This window comes from Aythya fuligula, chromosome 1, assembly GCF_009819795.1.
Source record: "Aythya fuligula isolate bAytFul2 chromosome 1, bAytFul2.pri, whole genome shotgun sequence".
Lineage (NCBI taxonomy): Eukaryota > Metazoa > Chordata > Aves > Anseriformes > Anatidae > Aythya > Aythya fuligula.
This window is the reverse complement of record NC_045559.1, coordinates 53,469,941-53,489,578: the sequence shown is the minus strand read 5'-3', so window position 1 is coordinate 53,489,578 and position 19,638 is coordinate 53,469,941. Positions and strand designations below refer to the sequence as shown.

The following is a 19,638-nucleotide window of genomic DNA, read 5'->3' as shown; positions in this document are numbered from 1 at the left end:
ATCTTAGATTTCCTAAAAAGTAAGGACAAAAATGCCTTGGTTTTAAAGCCTCAAGAGGTGAAGGGAAGGCTTCTACAAGGATAGTAAACAACTGCCTGATGAAAAATGCTTTTTCATGTCATTTTGCTGCAGCATTCTCCTGACAGCAGTAAGCACATAGCATCAAAATTTAGATACTGAATGTTGGCTTGTGTGGCAGCTTTTATTTCTTTCTAATCACAGACTGTAAGTGCATGAGTTAAATTTATCTATGTATTAAATCTTTACTCCAGGTTTTTGGTATTGTTTGGTTTGAATGGGATTTATTTGGCTATTACTGGAGACCCAGGTACCCTGAAAAGACTTTTCATACATGAAGGTGTGGCCAAGTTAAGAGATGGGTTTCATTTGAAGATTTCTGCTGGCTGGTCCCTAACTGTGTATCACGCAAGCACACAACATTCATCTTTCTTCCTCTACTAGGAAGTAGTTTTATTCCAGATATCCTGGACAATAAAAGGCCAACTATAAAACTTCCAGCTCTATTTGTCAAGGAAGTCCCTGCTCAATCCTAGCAGGTGGTTAAAGCATTGCAACACACAATTGCCTGTTTAGTCATCAGAACCCTACGCGGGCCGTACACTGGCTTGCCACGGGCACGGACAGTCAGCAACTTTTTTTCTAACGTGTGCACCATTCAGGTAAGAGATGCTGCAGGTATAATTGCTTTATTGTTACCCTTATCCAGTCATCCCCTGAAATTTCAATCCAGCTTAACTTATCACGTCCAACTTTACCAAAACTTCCCAAGACTGCCTTACAACCGTAATGGCAAGGTGAGCTCCTCACTGCTCCTTCTCCACTGCAGCCAACGAGCAAAGATTAACCTGATAACTGAGGCATCTTCTGGCAAAATTCCCCAGTTAAGCTGCTTTAGCTGTTCTTTGCTCCTAGCACAATGAAAACACTCCTCCAGTCCTCCTTCTTCCTCTGACTAGTCAACGCAGGAAAATTCGACTGTCCTAGATTTTCGGAAGAAAAAACAGTGTCATCTCTGAGAAATGCAGAAGTCTCATCTCGCTGATAAACTCCTCCATCCAATGGAAATGTTTACATGCCAGTGTTTACACGTTCAAGCCAAATGGCTGCGATTCCAGTGATTACCATGGCTTATTGCCTTCGCTGGTGACTGGGGGAGCTGGAGCACGTCTGAACAGCACGCAGCCACCCCGGCACGATTCGCGAGCCTGCTCTGAACACGGCAGCGCAGAGCTCACAGCACGTCTTTAGCAGCCACGCTGCCTCTCAGACGGAGGCTTTCAAGAGGGTCAAGCTCGAGGTGTTGCCATAAAGCATGCCTGACTGGGTGGGAGAGGGAGAATTTAGAGAGAAGTTAGGGTTTTAGGGTTATGTTAGGGTTAACATTAACCTGGCCCTACTGACCACTCAGAGAAACCCCTCTCCCTACCCAATGGAAGACAAAATACAAATACAAGCTGCCATTACATTTTCTTGGGAAACTTCTTGTACTGTTACACGACCAGAAGAGAGGGCAAAAACAAAAATAATATATTTTTTAAAGATATCATCCAAGTAGAGCACTTCAGGGCTTCTCCAGCAGCTTCCTGACAAAGGAAGGGAAAGTTCCCCGGCAGGAGACAGAAAGTGAATCCCGTCCGAATTTAGCTCAGCTCTGTACCTTCACACTTATAAACAGTTGCAGAAAGAATGAGTTCATCATAACATGGGTATGGCTGTGTGTAAAGGATGATCTCATTTGAGTAAAGCTAAACAGGGTGTCAACTGCATGGATCAATCGTGCAGTGAAAACATACCCTGAGCGTCTCTGCTTAGCCACAGACGGGGCAGAACTCAAGGAAGTGCAGTACACGAGCCCTGCACGCCCCGCGTCACAGGAAGCAATCATTTCAGGATGAAAAGCAATCATTTCGGGGTGAAACAATCCGTGATGTAGGGTCTTGTCCTGAACCAGAACTGATTTCTCAAAAGTAGATATCCTATTTCCATCTCCCTACCGTGAAGGGACTCTGAAGACAAGGTGCACTCCGCACATCTATGTGCCTTGCTGGAGGGTAGGAAAATGAAGAATTTTCTGCGCTGCTTTACACCAGCGGCTCCTGTCTGTGACACACACACCCTTGGGTACGCACCCACGGCGAGCACAGGCGACAGCAGCAGCAGTTCCTGAGCGTGTCCAGGAGCAAATTCTTACTTCCCTGAGTTGGGAACCTGCTGGGAGGCAGCCCCCACCGCTCAGCTGTTGGCAAATAACATGCCGGTGCACCAGCAGCAGCCACCACGCTCCTTGTGCTCCACAAAAACCCTGCTTTTCTGGATCGGCAGGGCCAAAAGGAGCTGAAAGAGGGAGCACAGCTTCATGAAGGAGGATAAGTAGAAGTAGTTGACATGCTAGTGTGTGGTGGGAGAGCAAAGGCAAAGAGATGGCATGAGGTTAAGGCACAAAAGGAAACCCCCAATTAGAAGCTCAGCCTTCAGCTTGTGAGATTTGAGAGGACTCGTGACTGTGTGTTAAATTTCACGTTCATGCGGAGATGCTATCGATGTGGCAGCGTGTCTACATCCAAAATACTTCTTCACACCAGAAACTGCACACCGCCAAGAGAAAAGGGGAGAGGAAGGGGGCAAGGACTGCCGCAGAAGCTGAATTCATTGCTTCGACTCGTTCAACATAAAGCATCATTTAGACAACTGCAGCACCTTGCGCGGTGACAAGCTCAGATTTAACTGCATGGAAAATAAGGATCAGAAACAGAAAAGGCTCACAGAAAATTGAGCTCCGGCGAGCGGCATTGTTTCTTAATGTCTGCAACCGCTGGATCAGATTGATGGCAGGCTCCTGTGCAAGCTGCACGCATGGTTTGCCCTCCACAAGGACGACCTGCGTTTCAACATCCCAGCGCCCCGGCCGCCCGCCGTGACAAACCTAAACCCGGGAACGCAAACCGTCCTCCCCCCGATGCCATCCGTTTCCCCTGAAGGAGCCACTCAGCTGTGTTTGCACTCCATAAAGCACTCAGAGGAGGGGAGGTAAAACGCACACACCAACCTCCTGTTATCTCCCTGGAGCGCCAGGGGAGCGTTTGACAAAGGAACCAGAGGCTGGGAATTGACACAGCCCCGTCCATCGCATCCATCTGATGCACGTGCGTAAAAGAGGACTCCCAGGGACAGTTTTAGGCTCCAAAAAATGCTCCTTTCAGCCCCAGCACTTACCGACCAGCTTCTGCACTCCCTCCCCTCTGCTCCATTTACGCCTTCCTTCTCCCCTCCCCTAGCTTTCATTTTGGGGCTGGGGGCAGAGCAGAAAGCACAGCGATTAAAAACCGGGTTCCCAACCCCGCAGACACCGTCCCTGCCGAGGTGACAGCACACGATGGAAAAAATAATAATACAAAAAGCAGATGGGAATACGAGCTCTTCGAGACAGCCCCAATACTAAAAGAAATGTCTGTGTAACCACATCCTCTGCCTTCAGTCTCAGCTCAGCAATGTGTCCAGCAGGAAATAATTACATTTGGCTTTCCCAGAGTAGGTGTTTGACGGTTTCAGATTGCTGAACAGTTGCTTTTTTTTCCGCTTCCTCTTCAACAGTTTCTCAGGAAAAAGACACTGACCCTCAGGACACAGCTGATAAAAATTCTTTAAAGGCACAGCCTTGCGTAACTGCAGGAGGATGCGCTAATCCTTACCTCTTTTTAAGCAGAAGAAATTAAGTGTACTCTTCAAAAGGGATCTTACTCATAACTCTGAGTTACCAGAAGTAAACAGATAACGAGACAGGCAGATTATGTCATCCCGAGCACAGGAAGGCCGGCTGACTGTACCGAGTGAAGACAGAAGACCGGGAATTGTGCTTTTGGGGTAAAAACCTCGCACATTGCGAATGAGCACAAGAATTAATCTCGTGATAACGTTTTGGCACGTGCCAAGAACGGATCTGCTCTTACTCTAACACCCAAAGCTTTTTGCTCCAAGCCTCCCCTATATCTAGTAACAGCCCCCTTTTTCCCCCCACCATACACCCCACACAGCAGGGGAATCGTGGTGAAGGAAATCCAGCAGGGCTTTTTTGTTTGTTTGTTTTTATTAAATTACGGGCTGTTTTGATTACCCGAAGGCACATTTCACCTGGAGATTCCAAGGTGAAAGGCTCTACAAAAATCAACGCTGCTTCACCATCACAAGCAAGCGCTTCTCCCCAAACCCAAGAGTTGCCCAGAATTGCATATTGAAGGGGAAGAAAAGTTAGCACTCTAGGAGCATGCTTTTGGGCAGCTGCCATATCCTCGTAGCCCCACGTAAAAACATCTTCTGCACTCCCTCCCTTTGCGTTTTATTTCGTGATCCGCTTGCTGCCTATGGACTTTTGCGTTTGGTTGTCGGCATTTTCTTTTCCCCGCGCACTCGTATCAGAGCGGGGACGTTTCAGCCTCAGCTGAATGGAAACGAAAGCTGCCTCTGCAGCTGCAGGAATCAGCCCACAAAGCACCACTTGCGTTTCGTACGGAGCGGTGCGGTGCCCAAGGAGCCCCACCTGGCAGTATTTCACCCTGTTTTCCTCAATTCACGTTTGGTATCTAAATTACGAGTGAGGCAAGTTAATGCCTGCTGATTAGGGAGAGCAAATTCGCCCGCTTGTGAAAAGCTTATGGCATTTACTGAGCCTCCCTCTCCGTTCAGCAGAAAGCCCAGATCTAAAGAACAGAAAAGGAGCTCGCAGTCAGCTCCGGATCACACCCTTATGTTTAAATCTATTATTAGCCTCGACTTAATCACAACTATTAGCTCACTGCTATAACGACTGCAGCGAATGACAACGAACGGGTACCCCCTCATTTCCTATCCAGAAGCAACCAAAGTATTTTTAGAAAGGCTGATGAAGACCCAAAGGCACCGCACGGCTGGCAGCGCTACGGGACGGATCTCGGCGGTGTCTTTCCTGAAACCTGCTGATGTTTTCTGTGCGAGCAGCCGGGTACGCTGTGAAATCGGTGTTGGAAGCGTGCATTTACCTGGCAGTAAAACCAACACACGTGCTGGAAGCCTCCGTGTAAGTGCACTAAGGCAGGGTTAACTCACCTTGAGCGTCACACGCAAATTTAAAGGGGGAATTGCAGCAGAGCTCACTCAAGGCCTGAGCTAGAATCGACTGGATGGACACGTTTGGCCCCAAATACCCACGTTTGGCCCCAAATACCCACGTTTTACATTCTCTGAACGCTCAGAGCCGCGTCTTTGGGTCTTACCAAGAAATCAAAGCTGCGTTTTGGCTCCCCAGACCCCGCCAAGCAGCTACAGCTTCACCCCGCAGCACGTTAAGACCTCAAAACCTACTTACCGCCCAGGGAAGGCGACCGTGCCCCTCCAGGAGCCAGCCCCTGGCGCTGCGGGGACGGCAAAAGGGCACAGAGCCCGACCAGGACCCCAAACCCCAAACCCAAACCCGCCGGGGGGCATCCCGACCCCATGGGACACTGCTGGGGCGGGGGGGTCCCAGCAGGGGGGGGGCACCTGGGCAGCAATAAGGGCTCGAGGGGCCCTATAGAGGGGGTGGGGACCCTATAGAGGGGGGTGGGAGCACTATAGAGGGAGTGGGCGCCCTATAGAGGGGGTGGGGACCCTATAGGAGGGGGTGGGCGCCCTATAGAGGGGGTCGGGAGCCCCCCAGCGAGCGGGGCCATACAAAGGGCCGCCCCCCCGGCACCCCCCCGCCCCTCACCTTTATTTTGGGCTAAAACCCAGCCTGGCAGGGGGCGTGAGCTGCTTGAGGGGGGGGGGGGCACCCTATCACCGCCCCCGCGCGTGAAAATCGGGGCAAAACCCATCAAAACCGGGCAAACCCAGCACAAAACCCTACAATTATTTCTTTTTTTTCCCCGCTGAGGGTGCTGGGGGGGTGTGCGCCCCCCCCTCCCCCCCCGCCCGCCCCCCGGTGCCGCCGTCCCGCACTCACCGCTCACGGCTCCATCGCGCCCCGGCCCCGCCCGCCCCTGCCGGAGCCGCCGCCGCCGAGCACGCGCCCCCCCCCCCGCGGGCAGCCCGGCCTCGCCGCCGCCGCCCGGCGCCTCGCAACCGCGGAAGCGCCCGCCCCCCGCCGCCCGGCCTGCGCCCGCCTCCGCCAATCAGCGCGGAGAGGGGAGGGTGAGCGACGCGGCGGGCGGCCAATGAGGAGGGAGAACCCGGGGAAGCTAACGGGCCCGAGGCAGGGAGAAGGGGAAGGGGGGCGGGGATGGAGGGGGGTGAGTGACAGGGGTGAGGGCCAATGGGGAGGAGGGGGTGATGTCATTGGGGAGGGGAGGACGAGGCGGGGTGGGGAAGGGAGGGGGCTGCTCTTAAAGGGCCAGCGCCGCCCTCCGTGGGGGGAGGGGGGATCAAAATGGGGGCAGAGCCAAGCGGGGAACAAAAAAATGGGGAGGGGGAGACAAAATGGGGGCACCTCCGCGCCCCGAGGATGCAGAAGTGGTGCCTCGGGGGTGAGGCAGCCCCTCGTGGTCCCCTCCAGTAGGCAGAGGCACGGGGGGCCATGATATATCCATGATATAAGCATGATATATCCGTGATATAACCGTGATATAACCACGATATAACCGTGATATATCCATGATATAACCATGATATAACCATGGTATATCCATGATATAACCGTGATATAACCATGATATAACTGTGATATATCCATGATATAACCGTGATATATCCGTGATATAACCATGATATAACCGTGATATATCCATGATATAACCATGGTATATCCATGATATATCCATGATATATCCATGATATAACCATGATATACCCATGCTATAACCACAATATAACCATGATATAACCGCGCAGCAATGCACGTGAAGTAGGCAGGTAAAAATCTCCACCCTCACGTAACCCCTCGCCATGCTCCTCGGCAGGGTTAGCCCTCCTGAGGCAGCTTGGCGAAAGAGGAAAGCCCAAAATGTGCACCGTTCCCATGGACGGTGGTGTTTCTGCGAGCCCCAGGTTGAATGACAAGCCAGGCACGTTTACCTGCCTTCTCCCCTGTGTTCCCCAAGAACAGCACATCAGGGGTCTGAGAGAAATGCCCCCAGCAGATGACAAAGTCTGGTTGTCTTTTTGGTTTACATTCCCAGTATTACCAACAGCAGTGCCTTGCTTGTTCTTGAAATCATTTGCTCAGGATCCACGTTAATGGGTCTGTTTACAGCACAGGGAGAAATGATGTGCCCAAATGCGTACCACAAATTGATGGCAGAGCTCACAGCCATGCCAGGATTTCATATTCACAAGCCGCTCGCCTAGCCATATCCTCCTTCAAGCAGATGAACATTTAAAAGATGGAAATCATTCCCTTCATTTCTGAGATTAGGTTTCATTACTTTATTAACGCCTCTGCTGATTTACCTACTCTGCATACTACTGATTGCTTTCAGTATCTACTACTGCAGATTTCAAAGGGTATTTACAGACCTTGATAAACATACAGTGGAGAAAAACAGAAAGAAATATGCTTGCCCGTAAAAGCTTATTGTTTTCAGCAGGAATAATCAAAAGTGAAGGATGCGTATTACATATAAGCCGTATTTCGTTTTAGTTTGGAAGGCCTGTTTGTTATTTTCGGTAGCTTTCAGTTTTCTTAAAATTCATAATGAATGAACTAAATTCATATTTTATGAACACAGGAGTAAGAACAGCCTGTGCTATTTGTTAGGGAAGCACATCAAGTATATTAAATGTCTCCCATTTGATTTAATGCTAGATGAACGTTTACATTCAGCAAAGAAACCAGCAGTGAAGTATAACAGAATGCAGCAGAACCCAACCTAGCGCAGTTCTGAACTCAGCTGCAGAATCATAAAATCAAGTTACTTTTGGGTGCCTACCCTGAGCAACTGGGCTCGGAGTCTTGCACAGAAATGTTTTGATTTTCCAGGCTTGATGTCTTAGTCATCACTGACAGTTTTGCATTTAGATTTCATTTCTCTTTAAAGAAAAGCACAAGGAGTGCGGAAAAAAAAAGCACCAAAAGAGAACAAAGCTAAAAGGTGTCCCTAAGAGTGTTTCTAAAGATAAAGTTCTTAAAATGGCTCAACACTCAGCTTAACATTAAAGCCTGAATGGCCTTCAGCCATTTAAAGATGACTCTGCGTAAAACCGTAAGCTATTAAAGAAACCTCAATGACCCAACAACTCGGAACGTGCCTAAGAACATTTATTGTCTCGCCTTGTGCTGGTGGACAAATTAAATAGGAGAGATCCTGGTGGGCACAGCAAGCTGATCCGGCTTAAAATATATACATAACCAATTTTGCAATGAATGAGTTCTTTGAGCTTCACTACTGAGTGGTTACACGCATCTTAGCAGCTCAGTAGATCCCAAATTTTCCAGAGGTTTGCATGGGCAACAAAATGGGCGCCATGGCCAGGCTCCTGCAAGACACTGACCTGGGCTGCAAGGGAAGCCACCTCTGTGGTGTTTTTCCCCCAGCAGCTCTGGCAAGATGCACACAGAGAGCTTCTGCTGGGCCAGAATTGCCTGCATCAAGGCCAGATGAGCTCTTGTGCCAGACAGTACTGCCAGTCACTCGATCACAGGAGCTCAGAAGATCTCTGCATGGCCTCGCGCCAGAGCCTACAGAGCCCACATTTCTCTCTCAGGCTGCTTGAGCAGAGGTTGATGAGGAGGGTGAGCCTGCAGGGATGGGCAGGGAGAGGAAGAGGAGGGTGCAGAAGCAGGTACTGGAGTTCAGGTACATGTATTAGGGTGCAGAGGAGGAGGAGTGGGCTGTGGAGGCTGGAGACTGGGCTCCTACTGGAGAGCAGAGTCCTGCTGTGTTTACACTGCTGTGTGTTGTAAAACTAGGAGGGGATGGTATGTTCTCAGTCGTGTTTAATCACGTCCTGACAAGCAAGAATAAGAGGCGATGGGAGGAAACGTCTGACATGATTCCTTGCCTTCAGAGAGGCCAGCCACATGCACATTTTTAACTGAATCATGTTCTTCGCATGGTGTCATTCTCATTTTCCACGTCCTGCACATCAATTGCTGATTGCTGTCCTGTAATTCCCATGGTACAAACGCATTTTGAGAAAGAAGAGAGGACATAAACCTCTTAGAGAAGTAGTTTGATGTCCATGTTCAAAGCATTACAGACAACCATTTCTTCTATCACAGTAAGGGTTTTCTGTTTGAAGTGGGTCAGCCGTTTCAGTTTGGTAAACACCAAGGTATGTCTGTTAATGTCTGCCTTTCTCCTTTTCAAAATAAAAATTTAAAAAAGGATTTGGTGTGGTCAAATGCTCAGAGAAATAGTAACATATAGGAAAGGGAGGGCAAAAGCGATTGAATTTTTGGAAGATTTGAAAGGAAAGATCATTTTCTTTCTGGCAAATGGTAAACACAAGAATTTTTGGTTAAATAAATGTTTGAGGAAGTGGTAAGTGCATGTAAAAAAGTGTGTGGAATGGTATCAGAGTTCAACTGTAATAATTGCAGTGTCTTCTGTCAAAGAAGACATAAATTATTAACTTCAGGCTCTGGCTTCCAGGTTGTGCTCCACACAGATAGGAAAACCTTCGCCGTAGCAAGCACGGCGCTTCACAGACTCCTTGACTCAAAAGCGCCGTGATCAAAAAGCGCTGTGGTTCCCAAGAAAAGTTGAAGGTTGCCCGCAATCTTTCGGGCCGAAAGGATGGGGACACCAACTCGCTCGAGAAGTTCTGGGGTTATTGCAGTATTTTACTGCTTCCCATAGATGGAGCCACACTCACGATGTCCAGCTGCGGTGACTCACTGGCAATGAACGCCGCGTCCCCAGACCTGGGAGCAGAGCTGCAGCAGGAGGGCTTCATGCCGAGTGTGTCTCCCAGCCCCATTTCCTGCCCACTGCCCCAGGCTGACTCCCTAATTCTGTTTCCCAGCCTCCCAGGTCTGTTCCCACAGCACTGCAATAGGCAACGACACAGGAAATCGCTAACCCTACGCTGGCCTTCCTGTGCAGCTCGAGGCAACGTGTTCTTCAGATGTTACCAATATCACCTTCCTGACTGCACAGTGTGTGAAAATTTGGGCTGTTGGTCTGCTCAGAATGACTGGATAAGGCATTAAAAGAAAGCTTAGGAAACGTGGTTATCACAGAATCATAGACTCACCTGGGTTGGAAAAGACCTTCAAGATCACCAAGCCCAACCATCAGCCTCACCTACCGAGTCCCATCACAAACCCATGTCCCTCGGTGCCACGTCCACACGTCTCTTGAACATCTCCAGGCATGGGGACCCCACCACTTCCCTGGGCAGCCCATTCTAATGGGCTCTCTGGGAAGAAATTATTCCTAATATCAAATCTAAATCTCCCCTGGGATAACTTGAGACCATTTCCTCGTGTTCTAGTTTTGGAGGCTTCTTCCCTCCACTGCCGCATTGTGATATTGGGCAAAGCTTTGACCTACCAGGTCTGATGACCGTGGCCTTGTGTTGTTACCTTGCGTTGGACTTGAGGCAATTTACTGTACAGAGAGAGTACCCTTTTGCCAGGCTTGTAATGTTTAAACAAGACAGCAGAACAGATGATTTTATCAAAAAGATGTTAAATTTGTTTGGACCAGGCTTGTTATCCTGCTATTTGTTGTTCAGATCTGATCTCAGCGGCGCACGTTGAATATTTCTATCTCCTTACCACAAACCAACTGCCCTGCCTGGCATCTCCAAAACCCTCTGCAGTCAGGGCAGGCTCTGTTAGGATAATGTTCAGCCTTCCAGCCTTAATGTCAGGATTTACAATTGTGATGATGAACGTTTTAAAATGTGCTTTAAAATATATATTAAAAGCAGCAGAGGGGAAAGCTCTGGAGAGAAATCAGAGTATTCTGATTTATGTCTGGGAAAAGAGTAATCAAATGAAAGGAAAAAAGAGCGAGTGCCAATGCCATGTGGGGAATGCAGCCTCTCAGGCCTGATTTTCCTACAGAATAACAAATCCAGGAAAAAAAAAAAAAAAAAAAGAGGCTAGAACAAGGGAAGCAGGACTGAAGTTCACTTCTAAAGAGAGCACAGACCAACTCTTGCTCTCCGGTGCACTGCAGCTGCCTCCCAGTTTCTCTGTCCCCATGCAACGTTGCAGCTGAGCAGGTGAAGCCGCTTGAATTTGCTCCCAAGGAAAGCCATCCTGGTGGGGCAGAGCTGCCAAGGGCTCTTCTAAATGCTGGCAAGGCAGCGAGTGAAGGGCTCCCGGCCAGGGCTCACCCGATGGCAGCCACGTAAACCAGAGATCTGCCTGCGGGGGGTTAATTGACACCGGGGGCTGCTCAGTGTCTTGGATGCTGATCCTCTGCAGCCCCTTCTGCTTGGAGGGAGCCATTTATCAGAGGCAGGGTTAAACACCCGTCTCATTAGAGGGCCTGGTGAGAAAGCGCTCCCTGCAGAGCCGACTTCTGCAGAAATGTGCCTGGTGCCAGTACATAACGTCAGCTCTGCCCGGGATATCCTGGGGATCTCAGCTCGTCAGGCATTCAAAGGGAGCAAAACAGAAAAGCAGAAAATAATAAGGACTGTGAAGGTGCTGCATGGGTTGCTGCTCACTCCTGTCCTGAATGAGGACTCGGCAAACCTGAAAGGTGGCACATTGTAAAAATGGGTCACAGGAGAAGGGTTTTTGGCAGAGTAATGTTATGTGTGTACGGGAAATATATTTATTGCAGAGTAATGTTATTTGTGAGAGTTTCACAGACTGTCAGGGACAGCAAGTCAGCTTAAGTCTTAAACAGGATTATAGTGAAAAAAAAAAAAAAAAAGGATAATTAGAGGATCTTGCTTTTATTATCTCTTTCATGTTTGAGGGATAAAATTCCAATAGCTTCGGGGTGTACAGCAACCTCAGAAAGCCCATGACTAGAAGTAACTTCTTGTGTGGGCAAATTATCCCATTCTTCTCTTGAACTTTTCCGGGTGTAATCTTCCGCTGCTTTCTATCACAGATTGAGCAGTAGCCTGCAGGGGTGTTAATTTCTGTGAGTTCATTACTGCTGAGGTGCCTTAGTAAAGGCACGAGCTGGAATCTGAAAGGCTGCTTTCAGGCCACTTTCATTGGCAGAAAAACAGAGTGTGATGGATGTAGATAGGGGTATACCGACCAAGATTTTTTTTTTCCAGCACTTGATTCCATCCCAAATATAAAAATAAATATTACATCTGTATTTTTTTGACTACGTTTCTGTTTTCCCAGCAACCCAGTATTTGGAGCAGCTGTCTCACCTGGTATCTTGGGCATTGTCCTGGACATTGTCTGCGTCTCTATTGCCCTTTCTGCTGTAGTGAATAAATCCAGCTTCCTCTGGTGCCACCGTGTCCCAGACATCTTCCTCCTCAGACTTTCCATAGTGATTTTGCCAGGAGACAGGGAGCAAGCCAAGGATTGGAAGTATTTGCTCTAAGGGGGACGGGGGGTATCCTGTGTTGGGTACAGGTGCCTCAAGTCCAGGAAAGCCTTAAGGGGTATTTAATTTTCCCTGCTGAATCCATGCTTGAAAATATCTGAAATGTATAACTTGGTACAATGACAACTATGGAAGGGAATGAGGTGATTAGTCATGAAACTTTGGAGAACCTAAATGTCAAGGAAGGAGTGGCTGTGATGGTACTAGTGAGATAGCCAGGAGTACTGAAACGAACTCGAGAAAAGAAAAATTTTGGCTCAATACAAGGAACAAAAATATAAGCTAAATAAAGCAGCCTAAAATAAGTAACTGCATAAAGCCTAAGAAACCAAACAAAAACCTTTCCTCCAAGCAGTTATTTTGAAAGAGGAAAAGTACCAGCTACCACCAGTGCTCTACAAGCGTGAAGCTTGTTGTGGATTTTTTTATATGGGAGCCACTCGAAAAATTATGGTGATGGTGGCTGCCTACCAGGGAAAGAGCCAACAATAATCTTTGCTTGATCAGACTAATCCCCAAAAGGGAGGCACTGAACCCCCTCAGAAGCAGTAAATTAAAATCAAACATGAACCTGGCATGTGTGGTACGTGACGCATGTAGTGGCACACTCTTCTGCTGGGCATTGCGCGTAGAGGGCAGACACATCATCGTTCGCTGTTTCTAAAATAATAAGCCTATAAAAAGAACTTCTTCCAGTTATGGAGACAAATAAACTTGACAACAGTGATTTGTCTTATTACAGAACCTATGCTATTTTTCTCTTTTTCTGTTTCCTCCTTTCCCTGGTGAGCTTTGAGTTCAGATAAAAGTGGTTGTCTGATGCGGGCAAGAGCTGGGCACAGATGAGGGGCCTGAAACTGAGCAAATATCACACCAAGGATGCTCTCTCTTCACTGCAGTGTTCCTGGGGTTTAGAGGATGTGACCTCCAAGAAGAGGAAATGGTGAAACTTCAGATACAAGCAGAAATAGTCTTAAATTTATGCGCTGTGATAGAAAATTGAGCAGTAGCTAAGCCAAATGTTTAAGCACATGGAAAATTGAAGCCTGGTGGATGGTTGAAAGCAAAGATCAAAGTCAATCTTTATGGGTAGACCTTCCTCTTTCTACTGTACAATAAAGGTTGTTAAGCAAAGGCTGGGGAGATCTGTACATACAGCTGGAATCAGGGCTCGGAGACGTGCCTGGGCTTTGCTTGCAGGAGCGGTTCCCCAGCAGTCCCAGACGTGCCAGGGATGCTCAGGTGGAGACATGAAATGGCAAAGTGCCCAGGGGTGGCTTTCAGTCTTCTTTCTTGCATTGCCACCAAGTCCTGCGTCTTCCTCTTCCTCCCAAGTCCCATCCTTTTCTCTCGGGACCTTCTTCTCCCAAAGTTTCTACAACCAATTTTGTTTGCCTACACCTCCATGAGGGGGAGGCAGGAGCCCTACGTCCTCTCTGAGCACCCACCTCTGCTGTTGCTGCTGGTGATGGCACCCACACTTCAGTGCTTAAAAACACCTGAATGTTATCACCTTTCCCAAATAATAATATCTCATTAAAAATAAAGGATTTTCCATCCTGCTCAGTGGCTTTATTTCTCTGTCTGGGTGGGAGAGCTCTGGACAGAAACCTGAGGCCATCGTCTCCTGATCCAAGTTCCCCAGCAGCGAGAGCAGCTGGTGAAAGCTTGGAGCAGTGAAAGATGGAGTTTCCACGGGCAAGGCAGCAAAGAGCAACAAGGGAACAGTCACTGCACAGGATTTCACTGGTAAATTCACCTTGTGAATACCAAATCTCCCAGAAGCGGGTGGCATTCACAGCGTTACTCACTGCCAAAACCTCTCCTCAATTCACAGCCACATCCCATTTCTGTCACGGTTCTGCTTCCTTTTACACAGCTTTGGGGCTTCCTCAGCCCTGCTTACTCACCCAGTAATAGGTGAAATAGGTTGATGCATGTGGGTTTTCTTTTTTTTAAGTCCCCCACGGCTGAATCCACAGCCCTTAATGAGGCGGGCCGAACCCCAGGCAGACGGGCCTGCTGCAAGGCCACAAGTAGCGAGAGGTCCTCACACTGCACCTAAAAAGCAGGGAGCATAGCAAAAGCATGACTGCAAGCCTTCGTGGGGCAGAGGAACAGCAAACTGGGCCTCAAACACACCGTGTCTCTCTCAGACTGTGTTTAATGCCATGCTGGCAGCTGCTGGTGGCTGTGGCCTCTCCCACAGCCCCGACATGGCTGGGCCTTGCCTCGCTGGAGCGGGCGCACCTCCAAGAGACCATAACGAAGTTCAGTCCCCATGGTCCCAGCCATTTATAGCTTTACCAGTCTGCAGGTAGAAAGTTTGGTTTGCCAATGGAGTATAAACCAGGTGGCATCTGGTGGGCAGGACGCCGTGAGCTGTTTGGCCACATGAATGCTTGCGACAACGCAAAGTGGGGAACGAACGACCAGGGAATGGGGGCTGCCGCTGAGCTGAGCTCCCCAGGACCTGCTGATGATGCTCGTGGAGCTGGTTGGGGGACTGCGATAACATCAGGGAGCAAAAAAGGCAGCGAACGAGCTGACGTAGGTGAGCAGCACGAAAACCCTGGCTGTGCCCACTTGTACCTGCTGGGCATTTCCCTTCACCTCCACAGATGAAGAAAAGCCACCAAGGGGACCCTCGAGCAGCATCCACCACATCCAAGCGCCCTTAGGAACCGCTGCCCCATGGACCTGCACTAGCTCCTGGAAGACCTTGTGGCAGTGGAGGTGCTTGGCTCCATGGCCAGCATGTATTTTTATGTCCTTTATTTTTACATGTTCATATTTTTATCTTCTGCTACACAACCTTCTTTTTTTGCTTTCATACTGCTGTAAGAATTAGTACAAATTAATTACTCTTAAAAGGCATAGGAATATTGCTGTCATCTGTCCTAGAACTCAGCCTTCCCCCCAAACTCTTATTCCAAGAGATGAAGCTGTTTAGAAATCTGTGGCTATGATTAATACCAGACGGAGGGCATTTTGAGCGAGAGTGCTAAGCAAAGAACAAACGGGAAATTCTGTGGGAAATCAGCTTCACTGTTGTTGTTAAGAAAAAAAAAAAAAAAAAAAAAAAAAGATGATTTAAACAACTGTTTGACTTCATCAGTGACAATATCTTAATTAACAATTAAAAAAGAAAACAAAGCCTGACAAAGTCCCTCTGCTATCTTCCAGCTGCTCTGAGGGTCTTTGACCGCCCGAAGTTGTGCCAAGCGACTTTCTCTCCCTTCTGCCAGAGCCTGTGCACAGCTCTGGGTTTCCAAATCCCTGGGAATAGCATTTCTTGGATGAAACCTGCCTTTGCTGGAGTTTGGCAGGCACAGTGGGTCCTGCTAAAACTGCTGCCAGGAGGAGCTGAGCATTAACACTTAAACAAACCTTAAAGAGGGGGAGAAAAGGAGAAAGGGAGCAGGGAAACAGTGGCGCGATGAAGGGGAGAAGCAGGAGAGCAGCAAGCCAGGCTGCCAGTGCCCGGAGCAGGACCTCCAAGGGACATCATGGGCTGTCCCCTGCTGCCATGCCCTGCACAGCACCTCCACTTCCCTCCTAGAGACATAGGGCAGCACCAGGGGGCCCGGCTTGTTCTCACCGAGCACTGTGGCTGAGGGCTGTCGTCTTTGGTTTTGTGCCACGTTGCCTTGCTGCATTTGTCGAGGGATGGTGAAGCTGCTCGGGGGGGAATGGACTGGTGAGGGGATGGATAAGCACAGGACTTCTGTGAAGGTTTGATCACCAGGTCGTGACACCAGCAGATATTTTACAATGCCTGGGACCTGCAAAAGTCCCTCTTGTGCAAACAGAGTGAAGGAAAATCCCTGCAGGTGCAGGCTGGTGTGGGCAGGAATAACAGCGAGTTCTCACACCCATCAGCCACCACTCACACACGCTCAGGATGAACAGTAAGGCTGCTGGTAGCCCCTCATGGACGCGGCCATTGGTGAGCTTTTATGGGAGTTAAGGAACAGGGCAGCTTCAACCTGGCCGCAGGAGGGGGCTCTCCCGTTCCTGCAATCCCGCACTTAGGAAATTAATTAATAACGATTGACTGCTCCCAACACCTTCCCATGGGAACAAACCTGTCGAGATTTCTTTCCTCTGATATCATTCGGGAACCTCACAGGGGACAAAGCTCCACCCAAGATGCCCTGAAGGCGTTTTATGAAACCCTGGCCACGCATAAATCCTTAGCATAAAGGAGAACGTGCAGGGGCCCAGGGGGCTGCTCCTCCGTGCCTTTGTGCACTTACAGGGACATAGCGAGTGATGTAATTAGGGATATTTCAATCACCCAGCATGAACCTTGCAGCAGTTATCTACGTGTGCTCCTTAGCTACAAGGGCGGCAACCTTGCCGTCTGATTTCAACCCAGAGACCTGCCTAGGAAGGGATCCAGAACAAAAGCTCCTTGTTTTGACTGAAAATATGTTCAAGTTGCACTCCAGAAGACCCGCTTCAGAATCAGATTAAACCTGGAAAAAATCAACACTGATCCCACAACTTCCTTCCAGCAGCATCACAGAGTATGGTTGGAGCCATCTGGTATTTTTCACCCAACAGCCTGAATTTCACCAGCCCAGCTGTCAGTCTGGATGAGAGTCCCAAGTCATAGGATGGTTTGGGTTGGAAGGGACATTCAACACCACCTGGTTCCAACCCCCTGCCATGGGCAGGGACACCTCCCACCAGACCAGGTTGCCCAAAGCCCCATCCAGCCTGGCCTTGAACACCTCCAGGGATGGGGCACCCACAACTACTTCATTTTTGTGTTTCAGAAGAAGCTGGAGATTTACTTTCCTTTTGTTTTTTTGACGTGTGTGAGGGTTCAGAAGCCAACCACCAACCATATACTGAATTTTTCTAATTTCTGGCTTTGCTCCCACCGTTGGGGTCAAGCATGGAAGGAGGCAGAGAAGGAGATGATGCCTGGCCCTAGAGTCCGCAAGGAGATGGAAGCTGCTCACATGAGTGTGCAGAAACCAGTCCAGGCTCACCCGCTGGCCTCCTGGCAGGGCCCTTCCTCTCCTTCTTGAGTGCATCTTCCCTCCGGGCCAGGACCTCCCCGCGACACATCCCGCTTGGCTCGTGAAAGATCGATGCGACTCCCTTGAGCACTGTGATCATCCAGATAAGGCAGACCACAAGCAAAATGCCAAAGTATTTTTAGCTCGCATCCTATTTTTCGCTCTGTCCACGATGAACGAGGACAAGGGGGAAGATTCCTCATTCCCCACCAGATTACAAATCGTCTGCTGAGAAGCGAAGCCAACTGACTCCCCTCGCCCCAACCTCACAACTTGAGTGAAAAGTGGGGAGGAAAAACCAACCCCGTCTTGCACAGACCCCTCCTGCCATTGAGGAGGAAACTATTTTTCCTCTGTTTGCATTTTATCTCCTTTTCTGTGTGCTGCTAATTGTATCTGATTGACACAAGGGGAAACAAACCCAGGAGCTTTGGGTTCACATCTGAAAGCATTTAAAGCTCAAGGCTGCCACCACCTAGCGTGGCAAAAAGGGGTTGTGCAGCGAGGGCAGGAAGAGGGGGGGAGCCTTGGCTTCCTTTTCTGTTTGCAGATTTTTAAATGAAGGATACTGGAGAGCACAATAATAAAGCACTGGCCCCGCAGAGGCTGCCATCCTTTCTGCCAGACCTGCTCTCAGTGGAAGAGCTGGTGAGCAGATCTCCAGTACCTTCAGCAAACCCTTTCTGGGATGAATGATGGGAAGGGATTCCACTACCAAAACCAGCCGTGGGCAAGCCCAAACCATACTACTCCCCATTCCTCGCACTGCACGGCTCCATCCCGCAGCAGCCACCGCTGCAAGGACGGACAGAAAGCACAAATTCATCCCAGGAGGCTGCCTCACCCGGGGGACAGTCCTCAGGAGAAAGGCAGCTTCTGTGGTCCCCTGGGCTTTTGTGTCATTTCACATGTTATGGAAAGAGTGAGGTTGCAACAGGGAGATAAAAGGCTGTCTGATCATGTAAAAAAAAAAAATAAAACCCCAAACCTTTTGTACATTACCTGCTGTAATCTGGTGAATCTCAAAAGTAGAGAACTGCGGGATCAAAGTGGTTTTTGATTCCTGGTCGCAAGGCAAACCTAGGAGAAATAAGCCTGAAGAAAGGAAGAGATGTGTTTTGTATGCAAGGAGTCGCTCTAAGGCTTAGGACTGCATGGGCACGTGCACAAGGGAAGATGATGAGAAAAATCCATCAAATTAGTTTTCTCCCATCAGCATTCATGAAAGGCAGCACTTTCTAACAGCTTCGCACCAGCACGCCACCGCCAGTCCTCAAGGGCGTTAGAAGAAGGAGAAACTTTCAGACAACAGAGGGAAAGGTGGGATTTTTTGTACAAAAGGGCAACTCTGTGCCTCTTGATGTGCCACCACTGAGCTGAGCTAAGGGGACACTTATGTGGGGCCCCACTGCATCTCTAATCCACCCAGGCAGGCTGAAATCTCCTATCAATCACAGACTTAGACCCGCGTGGCCAAGCCAAGAATCCTAAAGCGACAATTTGCAGCAAGGAAGCCACGGGGAAGCCCGCCAAAGCGCTCAGCATTTGTCTCTCATTCCACATAAATCTCACCGCGAAGAAAACTGCGTGCTCCATATCTGGATGTGAGGGTACGGCAGAGATTAGCTGCTGCTAAGAATAAAAGCAGCACCCGCAGGGAGGGCAGCTGGGTGACAGGCGCTGAGGATCGCAGCTCTGCTGGTGTAAGCGGATCCCCGGGTGAGCTCAGACAGACGGGGTTTCCTCCGATACAACAGGGCTGATCCACAGCACCCAAACACACAGGTGTGGATTCAAGGACTATTGTGTGTGGATGCCTCCAAGTCCAGCATCCGTGCACCCAGCATTGCAGGTCGATCTCGAAACACTGTGAGGGTTTTCCCACTGTTAAAACCTGATGCTGGCAGCTTTTAACTCACTGCACATCTGGGAGCATCTGGTAAAGACCTTTTGCCCTCTCCATCACTTGTACATCTCCAGTGCTGCTGGTGGTGGTGGCAGACGGTTATCTCGTTGAGGTTTTTGCTCTAGACCACCCCAAGTTACTGCTCGTCCCTCCTCCTGCAACAACCGGGTCTGCTGTGGGTGGACCACGCAAACACCGCAGCTTTATTTGTGTAACTGACCTGACCCCTCTCCGTACCACAGAAACTTGCTTT

General features: G+C 49.2%; 1 protein-coding gene across 1 annotated transcript in view; it reads right to left on the bottom strand.

Annotated features, from left to right (window-relative positions):
- Positions 1-17,528, bottom strand: part of MRTFA (myocardin related transcription factor A) — a 101,034-nt gene extending 83,506 nt beyond the window's left edge. Inside the window, exons 1-2 of the mRNA XM_032207809.1 lie at positions 17,450-17,528; positions 5,975-6,011 (exon numbers count right to left, since the gene is read on the bottom strand). Coding sequence (XP_032063700.1) covers positions 5,975-6,011; positions 17,450-17,528 — 116 coding nt within the window. The remainder of the gene's footprint in view (positions 1-5,974; positions 6,012-17,449) is intronic.
- Between the last annotated feature and the right edge of the window lie 2,110 nt (positions 17,529-19,638).